General features: G+C 54.1%; 11 protein-coding genes across 11 annotated transcripts; 5 read left to right on the forward strand and 6 right to left on the reverse strand.

The window, feature by feature from the left end:
• The first annotated feature begins 420 nt into the window (after positions 1-420).
• Positions 421-1,912, forward strand: BO72DRAFT_449436 (triose-phosphate isomerase TPI1). Its single transcript, XM_040945022.1, has 6 exons — positions 421-535; positions 627-906; positions 994-1,068; positions 1,184-1,296; positions 1,359-1,573; positions 1,629-1,912. The coding sequence occupies exons 1-6, from the start codon at positions 498-500 to the stop codon at positions 1,655-1,657; spliced, it is 750 nt and encodes a 249-aa protein (XP_040799730.1). The 5' UTR covers positions 421-497; the 3' UTR covers positions 1,658-1,912.
• Positions 1,858-3,652, reverse strand: BO72DRAFT_478544 (mitochondrial distribution and morphology protein 10). Its single transcript, XM_040947517.1, has 2 exons — positions 3,415-3,652; positions 1,858-3,359 (listed from the first exon to the last, which is right to left on the reverse strand). Exons 1-2 carry the CDS (start codon positions 3,509-3,511, stop codon positions 1,972-1,974), a joined length of 1,485 nt encoding a protein of 494 aa, XP_040799731.1. The 5' UTR covers positions 3,512-3,652; the 3' UTR covers positions 1,858-1,971.
• A 169-nt stretch (positions 3,653-3,821) lies between these two features.
• On the forward strand, positions 3,822-5,104 carry BO72DRAFT_529041 (ribosome assembly factor MRT4). Its single transcript, XM_040950223.1, has 2 exons — positions 3,822-4,164; positions 4,273-5,104. Exons 1-2 carry the CDS (start codon positions 3,971-3,973, stop codon positions 4,814-4,816), a joined length of 738 nt encoding a protein of 245 aa, XP_040799732.1. The 5' UTR covers positions 3,822-3,970; the 3' UTR covers positions 4,817-5,104.
• Positions 5,105-5,889: 785 nt separating this feature from the next.
• BO72DRAFT_497748 (U1 small nuclear ribonucleoprotein 70 kDa) lies at positions 5,890-7,333 on the reverse strand (the record flags this gene model as incomplete). Its single annotated transcript, XM_040948720.1, has 4 exons — positions 5,890-6,590; positions 6,700-6,796; positions 6,859-6,986; positions 7,072-7,333. The coding sequence occupies 4 exons, from the start codon at positions 7,331-7,333 to the stop codon at positions 5,890-5,892; spliced, it is 1,188 nt and encodes a 395-aa protein (XP_040799733.1).
• A 406-nt stretch (positions 7,334-7,739) lies between these two features.
• BO72DRAFT_407381 (mitochondrial 54S ribosomal protein mL43) lies at positions 7,740-8,664 on the forward strand. The gene is made up of 3 exons (XM_040942354.1): positions 7,740-7,850; positions 7,919-8,001; positions 8,089-8,664. The coding sequence occupies exons 1-3, from the start codon at positions 7,812-7,814 to the stop codon at positions 8,378-8,380; spliced, it is 414 nt and encodes a 137-aa protein (XP_040799734.1). The 5' UTR covers positions 7,740-7,811; the 3' UTR covers positions 8,381-8,664.
• A 148-nt stretch (positions 8,665-8,812) lies between these two features.
• BO72DRAFT_158405 (putative RING finger domain protein) lies at positions 8,813-10,394 on the reverse strand. Its single transcript, XM_040939287.1, has 3 exons — positions 9,973-10,394; positions 9,106-9,843; positions 8,813-9,048 (listed from the first exon to the last, which is right to left on the reverse strand). The coding sequence occupies exons 1-3, from the start codon at positions 10,027-10,029 to the stop codon at positions 8,905-8,907; spliced, it is 939 nt and encodes a 312-aa protein (XP_040799735.1). The 5' UTR covers positions 10,030-10,394; the 3' UTR covers positions 8,813-8,904.
• Positions 10,395-10,503: 109 nt separating this feature from the next.
• BO72DRAFT_158387 (pre-mRNA-processing factor 19 family protein) lies at positions 10,504-12,701 on the reverse strand. Its single transcript, XM_040939286.1, has 5 exons — positions 12,411-12,701; positions 12,306-12,350; positions 11,812-12,244; positions 11,288-11,751; positions 10,504-11,223 (listed from the first exon to the last, which is right to left on the reverse strand). The coding sequence occupies exons 1-5, from the start codon at positions 12,421-12,423 to the stop codon at positions 10,760-10,762; spliced, it is 1,419 nt and encodes a 472-aa protein (XP_040799736.1). The 5' UTR covers positions 12,424-12,701; the 3' UTR covers positions 10,504-10,759.
• Positions 12,702-12,739: 38 nt separating this feature from the next.
• Positions 12,740-13,545, forward strand: BO72DRAFT_449443 (DUF4604 domain-containing protein). The gene is made up of 3 exons (XM_040945023.1): positions 12,740-12,838; positions 12,892-12,940; positions 12,989-13,545. The coding sequence occupies exons 2-3, from the start codon at positions 12,910-12,912 to the stop codon at positions 13,462-13,464; spliced, it is 507 nt and encodes a 168-aa protein (XP_040799737.1). The 5' UTR covers positions 12,740-12,838; positions 12,892-12,909; the 3' UTR covers positions 13,465-13,545.
• A 78-nt stretch (positions 13,546-13,623) lies between these two features.
• Positions 13,624-17,743, forward strand: BO72DRAFT_449444 (GTPase RIA1). Its single transcript, XM_040945024.1, has 6 exons — positions 13,624-13,969; positions 14,093-14,113; positions 14,191-15,086; positions 15,140-16,672; positions 16,779-17,107; positions 17,206-17,743. The coding sequence occupies exons 1-6, from the start codon at positions 13,907-13,909 to the stop codon at positions 17,583-17,585; spliced, it is 3,222 nt and encodes a 1,073-aa protein (XP_040799738.1). The 5' UTR covers positions 13,624-13,906; the 3' UTR covers positions 17,586-17,743.
• Positions 17,744-18,251: 508 nt separating this feature from the next.
• Positions 18,252-19,576, reverse strand: BO72DRAFT_158373 (exosome non-catalytic core subunit CSL4). The gene has a single exon (XM_040939285.1). It carries the CDS (start codon positions 19,491-19,493, stop codon positions 18,720-18,722), a length of 774 nt encoding a protein of 257 aa, XP_040799739.1. The 5' UTR covers positions 19,494-19,576; the 3' UTR covers positions 18,252-18,719.
• Positions 19,577-20,150: 574 nt separating this feature from the next.
• Positions 20,151-22,189, reverse strand: vac8 (protein anchor VAC8; the record flags this gene model as incomplete). Its single annotated transcript, XM_040946980.1, has 6 exons — positions 20,151-20,482; positions 20,544-21,293; positions 21,348-21,593; positions 21,646-21,759; positions 21,824-21,950; positions 22,016-22,189. The coding sequence occupies 6 exons, from the start codon at positions 22,187-22,189 to the stop codon at positions 20,151-20,153; spliced, it is 1,743 nt and encodes a 580-aa protein (XP_040799740.1).
• Positions 22,190-22,213: the final 24 nt, after the last annotated feature.

Here is a 22,213-nt window from a genome sequence, read left to right on the forward strand (position 1 = left end):
TCAACACCAATTTAGTTTGATGGATACACCTGAAATCAATTGAAGCACATGAATCGAGGAGAAGTAGCCGACAGCCCTGAGGCTTTGCAGGTCACGCGAATTGTTACCTAATTGCAGTAAGGCGAAAAGCAGCAGGGAAGCAGCAGAAGAATTGATGCAGAAGGAAAGCTTCCGGCTGCCAGCTCAGAGGCAGAAAGTAAGTGACTTATCGATAAGCCCCGCCATCGACCCTCCCACCCAAACCCAACCCTTCCCTTTCGTTCACACCGGCCCGAGCCCCGCCGTGCTTCTCGCTCTCCCCTCCCCCTCCGTGTTTCTCTCGTCTTCCTCGTCGTCATTCATTTCTTCTCGTCTTCCTCTTCTCCTTCTCTTCCTCTTCTCTTCTCCTTCTTCTCTCCTTCATACTATTCCTACTTCCAATTCACCCTCCCACTATACCTACCCCCCTTCTCGTCTCTCTTCTCGTCTCTTCCACTCACACAACCAAACTCTCCAAGATGCCTCGCCAATTCTTCGTCGGTGGTAACTTTAAGATGTACGGCCTCTCCCAATCCCTGTTCAGCTTGCAGCAGCAGAAAGGAAAACAAACAAATCAGAGCCAAACTAACACTCAATCACCACAAAAGGAACGGTACTGCCGAGAGCATTACCTCCATCATCAACAACCTCAACAAGGCCAAGCTCGACGAGTCCGCCGAGGTGGTCATCTCCCCTCCCTCCCTCTACCTGCTCACTGCCCGCGAGGCTGCCTCCGACAAGATCGGCGTTGCCTCCCAGAACGTCTTCGACAAGCCCAACGGTGCTTTCACCGGTGAGATCAGCGTCGAGCAGCTCAAGGATGCCAAGATCAACTGGACCATCATCGGCCACAGCGAGCGCCGTGTCATCCTGAAGGAGAGCGACGAGGTATGTTTCCATGTCAACCAATTGACATCTCTTCCCCCACATATGATAATTTCCAATGGCTTGGGCTAATGTTTTGGTGTCTGTTAGTTCATTGCCCGCAAGGTCAAGGCCGCCATTGAGGGTGACATCAGCGTCATCTTCTGCATCGGTGAGACTCTTGAGGTATGTTGTGTGGATCCCTTTGGGTGAAGGGCATCACTACCCCACTTTGTAGCTTAGCTCCTAGTACTTGACCTTGGTGGTGGTAACCGTATGCTGACATGTTGGGGATCTACAGGAGCGTGAGGCCAACAAGACCATCGATGTTGTCACCAGACAGCTCAACGCCGTCGCCAAGGAGCTCTCCAAGGAGCAGTGGTCCAAGGTTGTCATTGCCTACGAACCCGTCTGGTACGTTGCCGACCTCTTAGTGTAACAAGTCGAGTTTCAGAATGCTGACATTCTCCCAACAGGGCCATTGGTACCGGCAAGGTCGCCACCACCGAGCAGGCCCAGGAGGTCCACGCTGCCATCCGCAAGTGGCTCTCCGAGGCCATCTCCGCCGACGCTGCCGAGAACACCAGAATCATCTACGGTGGTTCCGTCAGCGAGAAGAACTGCCGCGAGCTGGCCAAGGAGGCTGATGTCGATGGTTTCCTCGTTGGCGGTGCCAGCTTGAAGCCTGCCTGTACGTTTTTCCTTCCCTTGAATCGATGCTTGGTCTCCAAACTAACAGCCACCAGTCGTCGACATTATCAACGCTCGTCTGTAAGCACTTACGACTCTCGTCTGATAACGTGATATGATACCCGATCAAAGTGCCAGCAACGTCAACCCCCTAATCCGACATGCTGGCCCTGCTGGTAGGGGCTAATGTGAAAAGCATCTCCTCCATGCAAGGCGGAGTACCACCTCCCTCCGCCTTTACTATATGAAAGTGCATATACCGATGAGGACTCTGTCCATCCAAATACCACAAAATCTATATTTTCTTTAGTCTCGAATAACCAACTTCAGATAATTGCTACGCTTCGTAAAATCCAATAATACAGTATATGTACAGCCTCTCATCCGGCCAAAACTCTGTCAAGAAGAATACAAGACTGAAATCCCAACCCCATGCCAATAAGACTTCCCAACCCCGGCACTACCACCCCCGGAACTCTGCGCGCCGGCCGCACTCAACGAGGAAAGCGACGAGAGCGACGAGGCAAACGAGCTCGGCCCCAACCCCACACCGGCACTAACCAACAGCTCCTTCACGCGGCCCTCCCACAGCAACCGCACATTCCACGACTGATCCACGCGGATTTTCAGGACGGATTCATTCGCTTCTTCTTGCCCGGCGGTCTTTTTGGCCGGGTGTAGTTGTCCCAGGGGATCCGTCTTCCGGACTGCCGGAGAAGAAGGTAAAGGGGGGTGTCTCTCCCCGCGCATCTTCCGTCTCGCCCATTCCAGCTCGTCATCGTCGGGATCATCTGCGGGCGCCGCGCGCCGACTCTTCCGCCACAGTTCCATGCCGGCGACCATCTCGCTTTCCCAGCTGTAGACGTTGAAGCCGAAGCGCGAGCTGAAGGCCAGGTTGGGCGAGGCGCGCAGGGAGTAGGTCGTCGAAAGGGAGCCGGTTAGTGGTGTGAGGGTCAGAGTGAGGGTGTAGGGGAAGGTGGAGATGGGGTTGTTGCTGTTGCTGCTGTTGCTGCTGTTGCTCGCGCTGCTGGTAGACGAACAAGAAGATGAGGAGGAGGATGAAGGCACATCCGTTGCAGCGGGGAGGGTACTAAACCGTAACCCGGTGGACATGCCAATCAACGAGGAGACGGGGGAGTAGTACGCTTCCGCGCCAGCGGAGAGGAGGGACAATGGCTGTGTTGACGCGGTGGGAGTGGCGCGGGGATCCGGCCCGAAGTTCCAGAGGCCGCGCCAACCGAACAGGGCGTTGTCCGTGCTGAAAAGGTACTCGTTGCTGTATTTGCCGGTGTTGTGAGAGAGTTGTGTGAGGAGGGAGGCCTGCGGGGCGGATTTGGATAACGGGGGCCCCCGCGTGGAGCAGACGGCCAGGGAGAGCTGCATGGTCGGGGAGATGCGGCGGAGGAAGAGGGCGTTCAGGGTGGTCGGTGGGGGGAGGTGGAGGGTGGCGTGGAACAGGGTGGCTTTTTGGGAGCGGCCATGGTTTCTGCTGGGATTATCGTCGCTACCGGGAAGATGGTTGAGGTCGTCGAGGATGGAGTCGACGCGGAAGTTCTCGATTGGGGCGACGGGGGCTTGCACTTGTCGGTAGCCGGGGGAGAGCTTGCGGAGAGGAATCAAGGCGCTGCGGCTGGCGGCGTGGTTTAGGGGTACGGTGCTGAAGAGGTAGGATACCGAGCCATCGATCAGACCAACCGTGCCGAGGGTGTAGCTCGTCGCGAAGTGCGGCGTGGACAGGGAGGAGAGATGGACGCGGAGACGCTCCGGCGTGGAGAAATCAAGGAGCGCTAGACGAATACCATGAGCATGATGAATAAAAGGGGGCTACAAGGTGGGACACACACTGCGCAGTCGCTGTCAGCGACGAATATGAATTGTCGCGGTTCCAGTTGGTCGCCTCGGCGAACGCAAGTTGGATGTAATCCATGAAGTCGAGCATTGTCGGGGATAGAGACAAAGAGATTCGATTGAACGTATGTCTGCAAACCAATCGCTCAACATATACACTCTACGACATGCTGATTCGTCTTCGCAAACGGCCTCGTTCCAAACAAAGCGCAAAAGGCGAGGTGGAGTGTAGGAAGTCGAACGATGACGAACAGAACGAGGAGAAAGACTTCCAGATCCCCATCAGCTCGTTTCTCCAAGCGGACTAGCGGGGAGTCGGGGCGGATAAGACCCCGCATCAACGATAATCCGGCTGTTATCAAAAAAGTCAAAAGACAAGAAAAAAATCACTAGATGGGAGGATCCACTTCACTTCCAGAACCCGAGTTCATATTTAATTTCTGCTTTTCCCTGCCCTCCATTCTGCATCATATCCAGGGAAACACGAAGGTTGCTGTCTAAAATTACGAATCTTTCAGTTATCTAATTCCTTCCACACCACACCGACACAATGCCCCGCTCCAAGCGTGCCAGAGTCGTGCACGAGTCCAAGACCGCAAAGAAGTCGCACAAGGAACAAACCAGACGCCTATACGCCAACATCCGAGAATGCATTGAGAAATACGACCACCTGTTTGTGTTTGGGGTTGATAACATGCGCAACACATACCTGAAGGATGTGCGTACGGAATTCGCTGATAGCCGGTAAGTTGTACCTCAAAACTCCTAAACCTATTTCCGGTTACGATACCTGCATAACCCCCCCAAAAACCCCCCTCCCTCAACTAACAACATTTTTACCTCGAAAAACAGACTCTTCTTCGGCAAAACCAAAGTCATGGCGGTCGCGCTGGGCCACACGCCGGAGAACGAAGCCGCGCCGAACCTGCACAAGCTGTCGCCGACGCTGACGGGCGCCGTCGGCCTGCTCTTCACCTCGCGCGACCCGGCCACGGTAACGGACTACTTCGACAACTTCCGGCCGCTGGACTACGCCCGCGCGGGCACGGTCAGCACGCGCGCCTTCACCATCCCCAACGGGCTGGTGTACTCGCGCGCCGGGGAGATCCCCGCCGCCGAGGACGAGCCCGTCAGCCACACGATCGAGCCCGAGCTCCGCAAGCTGGGCGTGCCCACCCGCCTCGTCAAGGGCAAGGTGATGCTGGAGCTGACCGACGACCAGGAGGGGTACCCTGTGTGCCGGGCCGGCGAGGTGCTCGATTCGCGGCAGACGACGCTGCTCAAGATGTTCGGCGTCGTCTCCTCCGAGTTTCGGGTCGCCTTGAAGGCGCACTGGACCCGGAGTACGAATGAGGTCGAGCTGTTGGCGAAGGATGAGGATGGCATGGAGGAGTAGTTGACGAACCAGAAAGAAGAAAAAATGAACCAACTCAGGAATACCTATCATCTTTTATCATGTTTTTCTTTTCTCTCTTTTCCACAGGTCTGCGGGGCGGGTCTCTTTCATATACACCATTGTTTTTGTTTCTCATCTAGAAAAGTTTCATTTCCCTTTTATTTATGATTCTCCTTCAATTACCCCCCTCCCCGCCCGTGTATAGAGACTGAAGAATAGAAATAAAGTGCCTCGGCTTAGCGTTTAAGGCTGGTTTGGTGCCAGCGCATGAGCATGAACAGACACTGCACTGCGCTTTTAATTTCAATGAGTCGAACTTAAGCCAAATGAGGAGGTAAACTATCACGGCCAGCCTGGTCCTAGGGTCTAGGCCTTAGGACCTCCCTCCCATCAGAGCTCCCCAGGATCTTTTCGCAAGAATACTACGAGGACATTTATATCGAGAAAACCTATTGCTACTATCCACCATACCCTGACGCGAGTAACGAATCATTACCTTGATTTTTACCTGTGTGAAGATCCCTGGTATCGGTCATTGCTGATGGAAAACCCTACCTGATCTTCTTACCTGAACGTCCCAAGTCCCGACCCAACCACGATTCCGCCTGAAGAGAATGTTAAAGATCTAACGTACATACTTACCCCACAATGAGAGAGTAACGGCCGTAGTAAAGCCCAAAACAAACATAAAGCACAAAGGACATGAATGTTAATGAAGACACGAGAGAAAGAGAAGGGAGCAGAGTATGACGAGCACTGATAGGAAATTGCGAAGCGTCTGATGCGGGAGTAGACATCGACCGACTTGATGTGAATGAGACGTCTGCTGGTGCTGCCGTGGATACCTCTTGACAAATGTTATGGAAAGATGTTGCGACGTTCGACTCTCGTAGGGAACTGCCTAGTTGGTTGTCTGACTGACTCATTGATGCCCAGGCTCTTATGATCTGAGGCGGTGTTGGCTGGCCTTACCCTTGTCGACGCGGGAGGACGAGAAAGGAGATCAATCAGGAATACCCACCACCAAACGGGTCATTGGATACTAAAATGAGGAAGCCCTCCGTCAAAGCAGTTCAGTACCTTCTCTTGGCGCGGGGGTCGTCGTACGAGTCGTCCTCGTGGTATCTCTTGCGCCCGTAATCGTCGCCACGGCTTCCATATCTATCGCGCTCGCGGTCACGGTCACGGTCGCGGTCGCGGTAGCTACCGCGATGACTGTCCCGATCACGGTCTCTGTAGCGATCACCACCCTCACGGTCCCGGTCTCGGTCTCGGCGGTCGCGATCACCGAAGCTGTCCCGGGGTCTGATGGGTTCACGGTTGCTACCAGTGCCTCCCCGGTCTTCACGGCCACCAAATCTGCCACCTCCACCGGGGCCACCGGGGCCACCGGGGCCACCGAAGCCACCACTGCGTCCACCTCCGGGACCCGAGGGAGCGTTGGGAGGAGCCTGTCCGCCGAAGCCGTTGCGGCCTCCTTGGTACCCGACACCGCCGCGAGGACCGAAACCACGATCGTTACGGAAGCCTCCCCGGCCGCCTCTGCCACCGCCAAAGCCACCGCGGAAACCACCGCCAAAGCCACCGGGGCCTGAAGGAGCGTTGAAAGATCCAGGTCCAATGGGCCGGGAAGGCAGAGCCTTGGTATAACCTCGTCCTCCAAGACCACCGCCAAAACGACGGGGCTTCCAGCCCTTGACAGTCCGACCACGCTCAACATCTACCAGAACCCGGCGATCCTTGATGCGAATGCCATCTGTCTCTTTGTAGGCCGCTGGATTTCGTCAAGAAAAAAACACTAGGTTAGCAATCAAGTAGCACGGGAGATTGTTATACCAGGAGTAGTCATCCGGGGTAATCGGCGACTAGATCTGTAGCAATACCTTTCATGTCCTTTTCGCGCTCATACACGATGAAAGCATATCCTCTGTGCGCTTTCTTCGAACCCTTTGGCGTTACGGTGTCCTTGACGATACGAATCTGATGATGGTCAGTTTAGCTACTCCGATAAGCGCGCGTTCGGGAGACGCAGGTAACCATACTCTCTCAATAGGGCCAAAACGGCCGAACTCCCGCTCCAAGTCCGACTCCTTGACATCGTAGCTCAGTCTGGCAACGAAAAGGGTCCTGAACGGGTCTCCGCGAGCTTGTTGATCATTCGACGGATCATCTGTGGCGCGGCCAACGGATATCAGCAAAACCGGCGATTCACAACTCATCAAGAGGTAGGAACTAATGAGAAGAGAGATGCATACATCCTTCGAGCCCTTCTGTGACTTGCTTCTCCATGTTTTCCTTCTTCTCCACCTTCTGTCGCAACTTGCGCTGAATCCAGCTCTCTGTGGCATTGTAGGGGACCTCCTCTTCGTACTGCTTCAGCTCGGGCAGGAATTGCGCAATCCCACCGATGGAACTCTTCTTGCAGTCCTCGGGGGCCCGATTGATGGGCGTGACATAGCGGAGGGGCGGGCGAGGCTGGAACAGCGCCAGAAGCGGAGGGGGGAGCTTGTCCGTCATTTTGCGCCCTTGTCAGGTCACAAAAGGTTTCGGATGCGGGAGAATACTCGAAAACTCTCTAGCCTATTATCTGACGGAGACCATCCAAATGACTGAGGATTTTTTTGATGTGTTGGAAAATCGAATCGGTATTCCCTCTTCTTTTGAATCCCGACCTTCTGTGGTTGGGGGTGAGATGAGATGAGGTAAGTGTCGAAGCTCCGGGAAGTACTGAGTGTTGGATTCGAGTTTCGCGTCGTTGTCGTCCTTTCCACGGGCTCCCGCTAGTACCAGGTTGAGTTCCAGTTGTCTTGGCACCGGTCGAGAGCCGCCTAGTCGCGGTAGCCGAGTTTACCGCCATGGCCAATGATGGGCGGGGATTCTCGGGTGCGCCGCGCCGCTGAAAAGTCCCCGACCAGGGTGTCACGGGTTCTGGAGATTGCAGTGTGGAAAGTCGTTCGACCGGCCAAACCAGACAACAGAGACAATATACAGCGCCATGCCTGTCCAAGGGATCCGGACGGTGACGACCGCCAGAGTATGTTCTGTTTCTTGCCTCTAGATCCCTGAAGTATCCTGAAGAATTGGACTAACGCGCTTGTTTAGAACGGTGTCGGAGCCTTTATCCTACAATGCAAGCAGTTGGACTTCCACTACTGCGACTGGGCTGGTAGCTCTCGCGGCATGGTGTACGTCTCTTCCCCAAGTAGCCAGTCTGAAGAGGCTTGAGAAGCATAATCTGGAAGCATATACTGACGGTTCTCAACTCTACACAGTTCCTTCCTCAAGCACCACCTCCCCTCTTTCGCCAAAGCCAACCCCCAGATCGAGATCCGAGTATCGCCCCGGCCACACAAGCACCCCGTCATCAAGGGACACTACATCAACGGCCGAGAGAAGGCGATCTGTGTCCGCAACCTCGAGCCCGAGCAGATCTTCAACAAGGCGAATCTGCTGAAGGCGGCCAGCGGCGAGAAGACGAAGCGCACCAAGAAGCCCATCACGAGTCTTAACGAGAGCGTGAGAGGTATCTGGGACCCTTTCCACGGTGGCCTCAAGTCGGTGTAAGTGGGAATTGGGTATCTGGTTACTGCAGTGGTGTTACAATTTGGAAACTCTTTTTGTTTGGTTTATTCGTTATGGGCTAGCTTTGTTTCATGCTTCGGCATTCCCTTCTCCCGCGGGAGAACCCCCAACGTGGTTCTGTCTTGCAACCGGATATGTATCATATGTACAAATTGCTTTTGAAATTGTTCCTACGGGTATGTGCTATCTTGGAAAAGCGTCATCTAAGTATATTGGAACAATATCATTATCCACATGTATATGCAAGGCCAATGCATATCGTATCCGGACCAGAATGCTTAAGACCGATATCGACAAGAAACATGGTGCAACCCTTCGACTAAAAGGCGGAAGGGAGGGATGAACATTAGAAATGAGAAGAAAATGGGGTATCCTGATGCATCGTGGTCATATGTTATGAGAATGTGAAAGAAGCCCCGCAGTTAAACGCCAGCAACATGCAACCAAATGCAAACCTGTTCTCATGACTCCCAAATCCTCAAAAATGCAGCAAGATGGACCATGGGTCAGAGATAGATTTGAAGCATGGCTTTGTGTGAGCTGACTGGTTTGCCACAGTCTGGCACCTGACATACAGAGAATGGTTTTGTGGAGGACGACTTTTTTGATTTGGCCTTGGAGCGGTGGTGGGCACAACGGCCACAGTATACCTGTGCACGTTAGTAGTGGCCTTGCAATGGTCGAAGGGAACGAGGAAGGGTACGTACATGTCCACATTGCTTTGCTACCCATGTTTGCTGCCTAATCTCATCGCCAACGCCCAGCTCCCCGTCGCAGTTAGGGCATACCACAACGTCATCCTCTTCAAGAGTCCTTGTGAATCCATCCGGTGGAGGGCTCGGCGGCTTGTAGGCGCTCGCCGGGGGTCTTTCAGGTCTTCTCACGTCAGGTCTTCGCATGTCGAAATTAAACGTCAGGTCAATAGCGCCCGCTGGATGCTCTCCAATATATGATACGTCCACATCTGGTGGCCGCAAGACTCGATGTCGTGCGGGGAACCTGCCCTGTGACATGTTGAAGATCCTTAATAACTGTGGTGCCCATTCTGGAATCGTCGAGGATGGAGGAGGTCGTGAAGGCCGAGCGGTAGCACCAATAAACTGTACCTCCGGGCTGCTGGGAGGTTCATCTTGCGTCAAGTCTTCATATTCTTCTTCCAGATCCACCACTACCGGGACCCTCGATTGTGAGATTTGTGTGGAGTGATCTTGGTGGTTATTCCGAACATCGTGAGTTGCGTTGGGCTGAGGAGGATCTGAGTCCAGGGTCAAGTCGATGACTTCTTCTGCGTTGGGGGTCGCCGATGCGATGGGCCGACGAAAGTCAAAGCCATCTCCGGGATACCGCCGTCGTGGTGGCGAGGGCGGAGGAAGCGTCCTGGACGATGATGACTCGCCGCCGGAAAATTGTGGGGGTGTAGCTCTTGCTATTTCATGATGCGGTCGCTGCATAAAAGGTCAGTTAAGTTATAGATAACTCAACGAGGCCGAGATGGGTGTACCCCGCCTGAGGGGAAAGATTGAGGGCATGCGGCAAAATGGGCGGACTAGCGGGGAGAGAAGGAGACTACCAACCTTCCTTGGCCTAGAAGTCACAAATTGAACACCTGAATCGTCACTCATGATGGGCATCCGAGTGAAAATGAAACAGCAGATGAAGCCCCAAGCGAGGGGAAGTGAGGAAAGGGGGAGAGAGAGATGAGAGAGAAGTGGAGAGAGAAGAGTGGGAGGTTGTTATCAAAGAAAGGCCGAGGCGGAGTTTAGGCCTCATTGCCGGCGGTAGACGGTGGAGGCCATAGTTAATGGTTGCTTAGTAGGCAGTGGAGGTGAAGGACTGAGAGCGGTTAGAGGTCCATATCAATGGTAGTCCTTTAGTTTTTTCGGCTTTTGGCTGGGTCCCGGCATATCGGCTCCCTTGGGTTTCTTTTCCTCCGGTTGAACTGTGGTGGTGATTAATCAGATTAATCAAGGGTTGGATAGTTAAGTTATGTACAGTAGTAACGTTACGGAGTACACTGACTGTATGTAACCGGTGACGCTGCCAATGCGCCAATGACCTTTTCTCAGCCGGGATTTTGCCCGCTCCAACAACAACTGGCCAAACTTGGGTGACAACTCGGTTTTGTTTCTATATGTGATCAGGCACCACCAAAACTCATTTTGTTCTGTTTATTCTGGTTCATTGGAATTTAATGATCCGGTTCATGGTCTGGCTCGTGGGATGGAAAAGCAAAACACGAAAAAAAGAAAGAGTCCAAGCAGAGACGCCATTCACAAATGATCAAATGAAACCACAGCCAGCTAGAATTACAGAATAATCATTGTTGATTTTGGATCCAAATTCACCAGGTATCAAACAGAATTACTGTGCGGTAAGCTGAGTCACACCTCCCTCAGTGTTCAGCGCCACAATGCTCTGAGCAGCAGAACCCCAGACCGCTGCCACCGCGGGTACGGCGCTCCGCAGGGACTCCGACCACGATTTGGCCGCCTTGGAGTAGTGGTTCACCGTCAACCCGCTGGGTCCGGCCGTGAGCAGGAATTGTCCGGTGTAGTCCCAGTTGATAGAATCAACCTGGCTGCCTGTCTCAATCACCTTGATCTCCTGACCGTTGCGAAGATCCCAGATGGACACAGTGGTGGAGTTCTCAGCCACGGCAGCCAAGAAAGTACCGTTCTCGGAGAAGAAGAGACCCTTCACCGGGGCGGGCATGGCGAAGCTCGCGGCGGCAGCACCGGTCTTGACATCGAAAATCTTGATTTGGCCATCCTGACCACCGGCAGCAAGGAGGTGGCCATCAGGGTGGAAGTGAATGGAAAGGAGGGCTAGATCAAACATCGAGCGTTAGTCGGATTCCACCCAGTAAGGGACTTCCAAAGGGCTGCTTACAAGCATCGCTAAAGATCTGGGTGATAACAGAGTTCGTCGTCAAGTCATACAGCACGTAGCTCTTGTCGGCGCCAACGGAAGCAACGATGTCGCCAGTGGCATGTACAGCCACAGCCGTGGCGGCTCCAGCGTGAGAGCTGAAGTTCGCAATCTCGGTTCCATTCTCAAAGACTTTGACAGAGCCCGTAGAGGAAGCAATGATAGCCTTCTCACCAGCCCATGCAGCACTAGTGATGGGTCCACTCGCTGGCAGGGCTTGAACCACCTGTTTCTGGGATACGGAGTACACACTGGCGGTACCGTCTGCGCCGCCGACGATAGCCAATTCACCGGACGAGTTGACAGACAACGTCTTTGCGCCGGGCTGGAGAGTCTCGGAGGTTTGGGTAGGCTTGAAGGCGGAGATCGCTTCACTCGTAGCCCAGCCCTCGGGGATGGGACGCTTGCGACGGGTCTTGGAGAGCCTGTTTGCGAGTGAGTCAGCAGCGGGCTCCTGCCAGTTGGTCATGGCACGGAAGACTTACGCAGCCTGTGTACTTTCCACGCGAGCTAGGACGGCTTCGGGCAGACCAGTCGAATCCACCTGCATAGCCTCGCCAGCGCCCTTGGCACTGACAGTAACCTTAGATAGTGCATCGCGGGCTTCGTCCCTTTCTTTCGTCAACCGAGCAATCACCCGAACGGCGGCATCGTGCTGGTAGAGCGCCGCGCTCAATTCCTGCCGGGTCTGTGCCAGAGTCTGTCGTAGCGTGTAGGTCTCAAGAGCCAGGGCATCCCACTCCTCCTGGAAGACGCTGAGCAATGAGGGGATCGAGGTGAGGGTGGGGGGTCTAGGCCGGACAACGCGCTGGGACTTGACTTCGATGAGTTCGTCTGCGGCAAGCTCCTCCCCATTGACGGGGTCCTTGCCGTTCTCCGCAATGTACGCCTCGATGAGTCGCTTCTCGAACACACTGCCTGCTGAGACGTCAGATACGAGTAGGTCGCATTGATGCGCACGCGAGAGGGTGCAACGTACCGCTCTTGGGCGAAACGACGGGCACTTGTGGTGCCTCTCCTGAGACTATTGGCAATTTTTGGTCAGCATCGAAGCTACACAGACGCATAAGATCCATAGACTCACTTGCGCACAGCATGTTTATGTGAATGTGATGATTGATGGGGAGGTTGTTGGTTGAAGGTGCAGCTTGCGGGCTCCTTTGGACTTTTCGACCTCGCCCGATCTGGATTAGCCGCACCGCAAGCCTGATCGCTGACGATTGCTTGGCGGTTCAACCTTACCATTCGAGCTCCTCCTTTTCGACCGATGGAGCTTTAGAAAACAAAGTATTGCCTTCTGGCTACCTTGACTCTTGATCACAATTCGTTTGACAAAAATTCCACACAGCATTGAAGTCAAATTTCACCAGATTACGGAGTGACAGCGTGGCTTTCTACGTCACAGCAGTGGACGCGACACTAGAACTTAAGAGGTTCCCCACACCTTTGCTGTGAAGCGCTATTGTGGCCGCGTCCTGAGCTGCTTCGATAACAACTCCAAACCTCATATCTGTACATATGGATAAACTCACTACACTCACTCGTGCATAGCTAACAGACTGCATTCCTGGCTGGTCACAATCATGTCCTTCAAGTCAAAAGACCTCGCCTACGGTACGTTCGACCCCAGCAGCATCCGGGACTCTGAGTAACATGTCGCAGAGGCCAAGGAGCCAGCTTTTCTACAGAGACTTAGAAATCAGTACGGGGACAATTCGGGTCGCCTTGAGAGACCCGTTGCCCGGCCACGGAAGCCGCGTGAGGAACACGACGACGATGGACCTACCTACGTGGACGAAGAGAGCAACGACATCATCTCCAAAGAGGAATATGAAGCTCTTGTGCGAGGAGACAAACCCTCCGAGGATGATGATCAATCCGACAAGGATCATAAGGACGAAAACAAGTCCGCAGGCCAGCCCGGGGAGGGTAGTAGATCAGACACTGGGGCTGAGACATCGGCCTCCAAGCAGAACATCGCCGAAATTGGCGGGCCACGCAAAAGAAAACAAGCCAAGGTTATCGGTGAAGACACCCCAGCCGCAGAGAGTGAAGACACCACAAAGAAAGACTCGTCGGGCGTGCGAAAAGCGAAACAGAAGAAGAAGATCAAGCTTTCGTTTGACGATGAGTCATGATGACAGATTTTGACTCATGAACATAGCCCAACAGATGATACCCTAGATCTCAGATCAAATGCTCTATTGCGCTGTATGAATAGACACCTTGCTGGCATATTTGATATGTGCAGTGGCGGTCCCGTAATTGTAGTTACTGTCAAACCGCAGCAATTAATAATCAGGAAGTGCGTGGAATCCACCAACTCCCTATTCATCCTTCTATTAAGACATCTCAAGCACAATCTTTTCTGTCAGTCTACTCTAGTATACCTGACTCCAGTTCGCGGGGTGGAAAGAAGAGAGTCAGGACCCTGACGCAGGACCAAAATCCCGAGACAATTTTTCCCCCTCGAATTCCGCAGCGAACGGCGGAACCAAAAAACCAACCCATCCGTTCATTCAATCGAACCTCACTCTTGAAACCGTGGGAGCTGTGTGACAGCACCAATCCGTCTTCAAGATGCCTGTTGTCAATGTAGATGACCTCGTTCGTCTACAACGGAAGCCCAATGATATCCGGAATGTAAGTTCAGTCTCAATTTACCCCTCCACCATCCCACTTTGCATGACATGACGTCGGACTTCCTCGCGCACTCATGTTTCTTTGTCGCAACACAGCCAGAACAACGCTAATGTTTACATTCAGATCTGCATTCTCGCTCACGTTGTAGGTAGCAGCCTTAAAAAAAAATCTGATCCTGTGGCCGCAAGGGACCTCGAGACTTACAAGTTGATATCATACAGGATCATGGTAAAACATCCTTGACGGATAGTCTGATTGCCACCAATGGTATTATCTCTCCCAAGCTGGCGGGCAAGATCCGCTACCTGGACTCCCGTCCAGATGAGCAGCTCCGGGGTATCACCATGGAGTCGTCGGCCATCTCTCTGTTCTTCTCCATGATGCGCCGTCCCGCGCCCGACGCCGCCCCCGAGCCCAAGGAGTATCTGATCAACCTGATCGATTCTCCAGGGCACATCGATTTCAGCAGCGAAGTGTCGACTGCCTCGCGCCTATGCGACGGTGCCGTTGTTCTGGTCGACGCTGTCGAGGGCGTCTGCAGTCAGACGGTCACCGTGCTGCGTCAAGCCTGGGTGGAGCAACTGAAGCCCATTCTGGTGATCAACAAGATCGACCGACTGGTGACGGAGCTGAAGATGAGCCCTGGCGAGGCCTACTTGCATATGAGCAAGCTGCTGGAGCAGGTCAATGCGGTGATCGGAAGTTTCTACCAGGGTGAGCGCATGGAAGAGGACCTGCAGTGGCGGGAGCGCATGGAAGAGCGCCTCAACAAGAAACAAGATCACGACGACGAGCAAACGACTGAGTATGAGGAGAAGGACGACGAGGATCTGTACTTTGCACCAGAGAAGAACAACGTCATCTTCTGCAGTGCAGTCGATGGCTGGGCCTTTACAGTTCGACAGTTCGCTGTGATCTACGAGAAGAAGCTCGGAATCAACCGTGAGATTCTGGAGAAGGTCCTCTGGGGAGACTATTATCTGGATCCCAAGACCAAGCGAGTCCTTGGGCAGAAGCACCTGAAGGGCCGCGCTCTCAAGCCGATGTTCGTTCAGCTTGTGCTGGACAGTATCTGGGCAGCATACGAAGCGACGACTGGCGGAGGTTCAGGGCGGGGGTAAGAGAAGTTACCTGTTCACGGTCCCTTGTTCGTTTACTGACCGTCAACAGCGATCCAGCCTTGTTGGAAAAGATCACCAAATCTCTGAACATCAACATTCCTCCTTACATCCTACGCTCCCGCGACCCTAAGAACATCATGACCACCTTGTTCTCGATGTGGCTGCCTCTTTCGACCGCTGTCCTGGTCTCTGTCATTGAATACCTTCCCAGTCCGCCCGCAGCTCAAGCAACCCGTCTACCGGCCTTGATTGCAGACTCCCCGGGAGCAGACTTCGTCGACCAGAAGGTGAAGGACGCCATGATCAGCTTCAAGACGGAGCCGAAAGAGCCAGTTGTGGCCTACGTCAGTAAGATGGTCGCCATCCCAGGGAGTGAGCTCTCCTCGAGCAAGAAGCGCTCTGGTACCACCATGTCCGCGGATGAAGCGCGGGAGATAGCCCGCAAGAAGAGAGAGGAGATCGCCAAAATGCAGGCGGAAGCTGGCGGTCAGCAGCAAGACGATTTCTCTCGCGTGACGTCCGCCCTCGAACGGACCTATCTTGACGATGCGCCAGCTGAGCTCGAGGAGAAAGAGGACCCCGAACATTTGATTGGGTTCGCACGTCTCTACTCGGGTACGCTCTCCGTGGGAGACTCCGTGTATGTGATCGCTCCCAAGTTCAACCCGGAGAACCCGCATGCCAGCCCCGAACCCCAGAAGGTTACAGTCACCGATCTGTACCTGCTAATGGGACGAAGCTTGGAGCCTCTCCAGTCCGTGCCTGCGGGTGTTGTTTTTGGTATTGGAGGTCTTGCTGGCCACGTCTTGAAGACGGGGACGCTCTGCTCGCAACTTGAGGGTAGCATCAACTTGGCGGGTGTTTCGTTGAACACTCCTCCCATCGTCCGCGTTGCCCTGGAGCCTGTGAACCCGGCCGACTTGAGTAAGATGGTCACCGGCCTACGGCTCCTCGAACAAAGTGACCCTTGCGCGCAATACGAGGTCCTCGACAGCGGTGAGCATGTGATCCTGACAGCTGGTGAACTGCACTTAGAACGTTGCTTGAAGGACCTGCGCGAGCGTTTCGCCAAATGTGACATCCAAACCGGTCAGACCATCGTGCCCTACCGCGAGACGATCATCAGCGCCCCGGAGATGGCCGCACCCAAGAACCCCGAGCTCGGCCGCGGCGGCATCCTGGCCGTGTCGCCCTCGAAGCAACTGACCATGCGACTGCGTGTGGTGCCCCTGCCATCGGCTGTCACGGAGTTCTTTTCCAAGCACGTGGGGACCATCAAGCGACTGCAAACTCAGAAACGAACTGCTGCGGAGAACAAATCCGGTGGCACCGACACCGAAGGTACGGTGGAGAGCAGCCAGCCCGTGGAAGCCAGCGAAGCCACCACCGAGGAAGCCCGCGAGGCGACTCTCCTGTCGCTGCAGGAATTCCGCGCCGAGCTCAACAAGATCTTCGACGAAGAGGTCAAAGAGGACAAAGAGCTGTGGAAGAACGTGGTCGACCGGATCACGGCCTTTGGGCCCCGACGAGTTGGCCCTAACATCCTGGTGGATGCTACAACCGTGAACACCTGCGAGAAATTGTAAGTCCAGCCAGCAGCAGCCAGCAGCGCCCTTTTCTTCCACCAGCCCCCACCCCCTCAAACCTCATAATAAAGCACACATAACTAACATTCAGCCCCCCCAAAGCCTCCTCGACGACCCCAAACAGCAACCCACCGTCACCGCAGACACCACCAACAACCGCGAGGCCCTGATCGTCCGCGACTTCAACGACAAGATCGCGTACGCCTTCCAACTCGCAACGGGCCAAGGGCCCCTCTGCCAGGAACCCATGCAAGGCGTCGCCGTATTCTTAGAAGAACTCTCCGCGACCTCCACCAACGGCGAAGACCTCGATCTAGGCCGGCTGACGGGTGAAGCCATCCGCCTGGTCCGCGAGAGTATCTCGCAGGGATTCCTAGATTGGAGTCCCCGCATCATGCTTGCCATGTATAGTTGTGAGATTCAAGCGTCGAGTATGTTATCCCCCCCTCCCCTTCACAAAAAAAAACCGTGTTACCCCCACCCCCACCCCCAAAATTTCTCAAACACAAAGCTAACCCCCCCGGAATAGCCGAAGTCCTAGGCCGCGTCTACGGCGTCATCACCCGCCGCCGGGGCCGCATCCTCTCCGAAACGATGAAGGAAGGCACCCCGTTCTTCACGATCCTGGCCCTTCTCCCCGTGGCCGAGTCGTTCGGGTTCGCCGACGAGATCCGCAAGCGCACGTCGGGCGCCGCCCAGCCGCAGCTGATCTTCGCGGGCTACGAGGCCCTCGACGAGGACCCCTTCTGGGTGCCCGCCACCGAGGAGGAGCTCGAGGATCTGGGCGAGTTGGCCGACCGCGAGAACGTCGCTAAGCGGTACATGGATGCCGTGCGCCGGCGGAAGGGCTTGGTCGTGCAGGGCCGAAAGTTGATTGATGCCGAGAAGCAGAAGACTTTGAAGAAGTAGATCTTTAGATCTTTTGGGGGCGTGGGTGGGAGCTGTGTATAGGTTTTAGAAATGAAATCGTCTTCAAGGGTTGGTGCTTTGTGTTGTTGTTGTTGTTCAAATAGTATGATACGATCGGGTCGCTCGGTGGTTGGTGTAATCATGCCAACAGAAGCTTGGAATATAAAGATGGGAGAGTACTACGCTACCCTAGGAGGTCTTGCATGCTATTGATGGTATGTGCACGTCATCGGTCAGTGCTTTGATCTCTCAAGTTCGAGTGGCACATAGTTCTATTCTACTCAGTAATCCAGTGAAGCAGAATTGTGTGCTGAAACCATCATCAACTTTAGTGTCAAATCCCCAAGCATCAGAATATCGAATTAATGATATACGAATAGTACCTATTTCCGCAAACAGGAAAAGTGGCTAACACTTCGGTTGATTCAGATATACTCTATTCTAGATTCAATCCTAATGCAAGAAGCCTCGATTCCACCATGTTTTGAATTGCCCTGAGCGGAGTCGCTTGGTGCAAGGTGCACTGCCATATGTACAGTCGCGTGAATTCTTGCCCATCCTACCCGCCACTCGAGAGTGCCAACATTCCAAGTTCCTGCGACACCAGTCTCAACGGTACCATTGTTATGTAGCAAGCTTGAGACGGCGCAAACCGCAGCCTGGAGCACGTTGTGCAGGTCCGAACACCGGGGGTCCGCATGCCAGCAGGGATAGAGTGATTGTGCCTGCGACTAGAGACTTCCTTCTCGAACAAAGTTTCCCATCCAAGTCCCACAACCAGCCCCCAGCCATGCTCACGCGAAACAAGAGGCATCCCCAAGTTCCAGGAGCTTCCACTCCCAGCTAAGACCAGCAAACCGCTGTACTGTAGCCGGTAGCCGACCTCTCGGGAAGAGGAGTTGGTATGGTTTGAGGCGAAATCATTCATGGGACCATTCCGGAAGGCAAGACAAGACAAGACAAGATGAAATGCGGACAGACAGACGGGCTTGGTGCACCTGCACCCAGAAAGCTCAAGACTCAGCCAAGCCGAGCGTCCCTTTGTCGCAGTCCCACCCCATCCAGCCATCCACCACTCCATCGACTTCATCATTATCATAATCATAATCATCGTCAAACAATCACGCAGGAGCCTCAAAAAGGCCGCGCAACCTTCCTCAGCTCCGCAGCTCCCGTGACAGGATCCCGCATCTCCTTCCAACTAACAGGGAACATCATATTGCCCGCCTCGCTGCGAGCCATCACCACCCCGAGGTCGTTGCGCGCCGTCGTGAGGTAATAGAAGCTCTGGTCGCCCAAGGAGATCACAGTGCCGCGCACGATGTCGCCCACGCGGAACATCTCGTCCATGACCACGCGGTCCTTCTCGACGGCCCGGACGTCCTCCTTGCGAATGAGAGCCTGGAACCGCAGCTCATCCGAGTTGCTGTGGTTCTCCGGGTTGGCGGCGGAGGAGAGGATCGCTTCGATGTTGTCGTTGTCCGAAGAACCGCCGGTGGGGGTTGTCGTCGTGGTGGTGGGCTGCGGCCCCGACTTATTGTTGCTGGCTGACTCGTCGAGCACGACGAGGATGGAGACCGTGGCCTGTCGCTTCTGTACGCGCGTCACGCGCGCGAGCACAATCGAGTCGACAGCGGGGAGGGTGTTGTACCGTGGTTTGGAGGGGCCGGGAGCGGTGGACTTTGGTGCGGACGGAGAGGCAGCAGGAGCAGCTTTGCGGAGGGGGCTGCGAGAGACGCTCAGGGTGGACTTGGCGGTTTTGGAGCTGGCGGGGCTGACGAGAACGGGACCGGCGATTGAGGCGTAGATGTTCGCATTCTGCACATGAGTTCCGGGGCCCGCGGCGTAAGAGCTCACAGGGGCCAGGCGCTGACCTGGAATGGCCAAAGTTGGTAGTGTGCTCGCCATTCGGGCCGAGAAGCAACTGATGCAGCCGAAGAATGAATGGTAGAAGGGAAGGCTGTCTGTTGTTCGGCAGGAGTGGAATGATGAACCGCCGCAGAGCTTGACTACTTTTTTCAGTTTGGCGGAGCTCCGGACGGGAGAAACTCTTTCCCCGCTCAGCTATGGATGGACATACAGAACAAACACAGGAAGATACGAGCATTCGCATTTACACATGACATCATCGCTCCAATGTCGTTAATGATAAAAAGCTAATCAAATCAACTATGGATAAATGATACGATCGAGATCTGCTCTTAGGTACATAGTAAATACAGCGTTAGTCGCAGATGACTCGTATGTGCGCAGATGACTCGTATGTGACCCAGGAGCAACTGCAGGTCACATTTCCCAACAAAAGCAAATCAGTTTCATCACTCACACCTAATGCTCGCTGACATGATAAAATAATAGATAAGTGACACCGAATCATATGCTCGCTTAACACCTGTGACAGATATAGGTCATTGTAGCAAAACATCCACATAACAGGGACACTCAAGGTATAGTAGGTAAGACAGAAGACACGGGGAAGAATCGAATGATTATCAGGTAGAAAAAAGAAGACAGAAGTAGTGAGCTTCGAAAACCGGCGTCAGCGCTCGAAAAGACGAAATTAAATTAGCCTTCTACAAGGGTCTGCTTGTGACCACTCCCCAGGAACTCGAGGCATCGCCGTGCCAGCGCAATGACCTCGCCTTCACCCTCATCTGCATCTTCTTCGTCAGATTCGATGTTCTTATCAGAGATCGACTTGACCATCTGAACAATATCATCCGATTTGGCAATGTACCCAATCAGTCTCTGGTCATCAGATTCGAGAAGTTGTAGCAAAGTCCAGATAGCGATGTGCTGGAATGTCGGGTCGCCGCTTGCCAGAAACCGGCTCAGGTAGCCGTGAATGCCACCGTTAGGATCCGCCCAGTCGCGCACGAAAATCGAATAATCTCCCACTATCGCACGTTAGTCTACATAATCCGTATTATGAGGCCCGTAGACTAGCGGCTCACATACCTTTGGATGAGAGATTGCCCAGGGCTGCGGCACTGTTTCCTTGCACCTCAATGCTCTCCGACTCGGTGAGAGGGATCAAAACGTCAAAGACACCAAGGTTCAGAAGATGAGGCTTCAATTCGTCGCTGAGGGCCAGCACAGCGATCGCAGCCGTCATCTCAGATTGTACGCTAAGAGGTACACGCAGAACCAAGTCCTTGCACTTTTGAACCGCTCCAGCCTGAAGGACGAGCTCCTTGTTACGGTCAGAGCTTGCCGCCAAATTCCGCAGCGTCGAGATGGCATGACATTGTATCTCCTCATTGTCGGTCGAGCCGAGCAAATCGACTAGAGGTTTGAGAAATCCCGCGTCGATGATGGGAGATTCGTTGAGGGGGTGTATGGAGATGTTGCGAATGCATGCGACGGCGGAGAGGATCAGGGGCAGGTAAGAGGACTGCAAGAGTCGTAAAAGCGGCGAAAGTCCCTTCGCGCGCACAATCTCAAGCTGATATTTTTCATCAGAAGCCAGGTTGCGCAATGCCAGAGCAGCTTGGCATTGGACCTTTGGTGTCGAGGAATCCATGAGATGCACAAGCGACTGGACTAATCGAGACTCAGTCTGCGCTAGTCGCTTGCGGTTCGACGAGTCGACGGCGATATTGCTCAAGGCAGTAGTGCAGTAATATTGTACATCAACATCGGAGGAGGATAGCAATTGGACCAGAACAGGAATGGCGCCTGCGTTGACGAGTTGTTGTCGGTTGTCATCTGCGCATTCTGTTAGCGAGGTAAGGCTGTCGCTATTGTAGTGAGGTGTCTGACCCGAGTGTGTCATATTCAGCAGCGCGCCAGTCGCATTACGCTGTACTCGCATGTCCTTCGATTTCGCCAGCCGGATCAATGGGCCCAATGCGCCGGAGCGGGCGATTTTGGCCTTGTTATCCTCATGGGTAGCCAGGTTCGTGATACAACCAACCGCATTACATTGGACCTCGACATTAGGGGACATCATCTGCCGTATTAGAGGAGCCAGACCTCCCAACGCGACGATCGAGACCTTGTTCTCCGCTGGACCGAATTAGCAACCGCGATTGTTGAGGAAGGGAAGGGAAGGGTCTACCGTTCACAGCCAAGTTTCCCAGTGCTGCACTGGCCGCCCGTTGCACTTCGATGTCGGAGCTCTGCAGTAAGAAAAGGATAGGCTCGAGAGTGTCCCGATCGACTTCGCGTACATCTATGATCGGGTAACTCAGCCGTCAGCTCCTTGCTGTAATCAATTCTATGCGCCTCGTACGTACCTCGCTCTGTAACCTCAGCAAAGGTCAAACTTGCACTTCGCTGAAGTTCTACATTGTCGGAATACACCAAAGTGCTCAAAGCCCGAAGAGGCTCGCCATTGAAGAAATCGATCTCTTGACGTTGTTGCTGCCGTACATGTGTGAGTGATCCCCCAGAGAGAAGTTGACGGCGTGAGAGAGGACGGAGCTTACCGCATCGAGAAACTGCAGTAAGTCAGAGACTGCTTCGCGTTCATTGTCTGCCAAAGTGGATTCATAAATCCCATCCCTAGAGCGACCACCGATCGGACCGAGGCATGCCGAGATATGGCACCAACGGTCCACTGTCGATAAGCAGGACAAACAAGCGCTCGTAATTCCACTCATGTCTTTAGTTGTAGAAGCCCGCAG

The sequence above is a fragment of the Aspergillus fijiensis genome, assembly GCF_003184825.1.
Source record: "Aspergillus fijiensis CBS 313.89 unplaced genomic scaffold BO72scaffold_34, whole genome shotgun sequence".
Taxonomy (NCBI): domain Eukaryota; kingdom Fungi; phylum Ascomycota; class Eurotiomycetes; order Eurotiales; family Aspergillaceae; genus Aspergillus; species Aspergillus fijiensis.

Coding starts and splice junctions, on each gene's coding strand:
- BO72DRAFT_158387 (XM_040939286.1), bottom strand. Junction 12,245..12,305: donor CGTCGTTTCGCCCAAGAGCG/GTACGTTGCACC, acceptor ACGTCTCAGCAG/GCAGTGTGTTCGAGAAGCGA. Junction 11,752..11,811: donor GTGGAAAGTACACAGGCTGC/GTAAGTCTTCCG, acceptor ACTCGCAAACAG/GCTCTCCAAGACCCGTCGCA.
- BO72DRAFT_449443 (XM_040945023.1), top strand. CDS start 12,910: ATGTCCTTCAAGTCAAAAGACCTCGCCTACG. Junction 12,941..12,988: donor GTCAAAAGACCTCGCCTACG/GTACGTTCGACC, acceptor AACATGTCGCAG/AGGCCAAGGAGCCAGCTTTT.
- BO72DRAFT_158373 (XM_040939285.1), bottom strand. CDS start 19,493: ATGGCGAGCACACTACCAACTTTGGCCATTCCAGGTCAGCGCCTGGCC.
- BO72DRAFT_449436 (XM_040945022.1), top strand. CDS start 498: ATGCCTCGCCAATTCTTCGTCGGTGGTAACTTTAAGAT. Junction 907..993: donor TCCTGAAGGAGAGCGACGAG/GTATGTTTCCAT, acceptor GGTGTCTGTTAG/TTCATTGCCCGCAAGGTCAA. Junction 1,574..1,628: donor TGCCAGCTTGAAGCCTGCCT/GTACGTTTTTCC, acceptor AACAGCCACCAG/TCGTCGACATTATCAACGCT.
- BO72DRAFT_158405 (XM_040939287.1), bottom strand. CDS start 10,029: ATGCCCATCATGAGTGACGATTCAGGTGTTCAATTTGTGACTTCTAGG. Junction 9,844..9,972: donor TGACTTCTAGGCCAAGGAAG/GTTGGTAGTCTC, acceptor CCTTTTATGCAG/CGACCGCATCATGAAATAGC. Junction 9,049..9,105: donor TAGCAAAGCAATGTGGACAT/GTACGTACCCTT, acceptor TAACGTGCACAG/GTATACTGTGGCCGTTGTGC.
- BO72DRAFT_449444 (XM_040945024.1), top strand. CDS start 13,907: ATGCCTGTTGTCAATGTAGATGACCTCGTTCGTCTACAACGGAAGCCC. Junction 14,114..14,190: donor TCTGCATTCTCGCTCACGTT/GTAGGTAGCAGC, acceptor GATATCATACAG/GATCATGGTAAAACATCCTT. Junction 17,108..17,205: donor TTGTGAGATTCAAGCGTCGA/GTATGTTATCCC, acceptor CCCCCGGAATAG/CCGAAGTCCTAGGCCGCGTC.
- BO72DRAFT_529041 (XM_040950223.1), top strand. CDS start 3,971: ATGCCCCGCTCCAAGCGTGCCAGAGTCGTGCACGAGTCCAAGACCGCA. Junction 4,165..4,272: donor ACGGAATTCGCTGATAGCCG/GTAAGTTGTACC, acceptor CTCGAAAAACAG/ACTCTTCTTCGGCAAAACCA.
- BO72DRAFT_407381 (XM_040942354.1), top strand. CDS start 7,812: ATGCCTGTCCAAGGGATCCGGACGGTGACGACCGCCAGA. Junction 7,851..7,918: donor GGACGGTGACGACCGCCAGA/GTATGTTCTGTT, acceptor GCGCTTGTTTAG/AACGGTGTCGGAGCCTTTAT. Junction 8,002..8,088: donor GGTAGCTCTCGCGGCATGGT/GTACGTCTCTTC, acceptor AACTCTACACAG/TTCCTTCCTCAAGCACCACC.
- BO72DRAFT_478544 (XM_040947517.1), bottom strand. CDS start 3,511: ATGCTCGACTTCATGGATTACATCCAACTTGCGTTCGCCGAGGCGACC. Junction 3,360..3,414: donor GCTGACAGCGACTGCGCAGT/GTGTGTCCCACC, acceptor GTATTCGTCTAG/CGCTCCTTGATTTCTCCACG.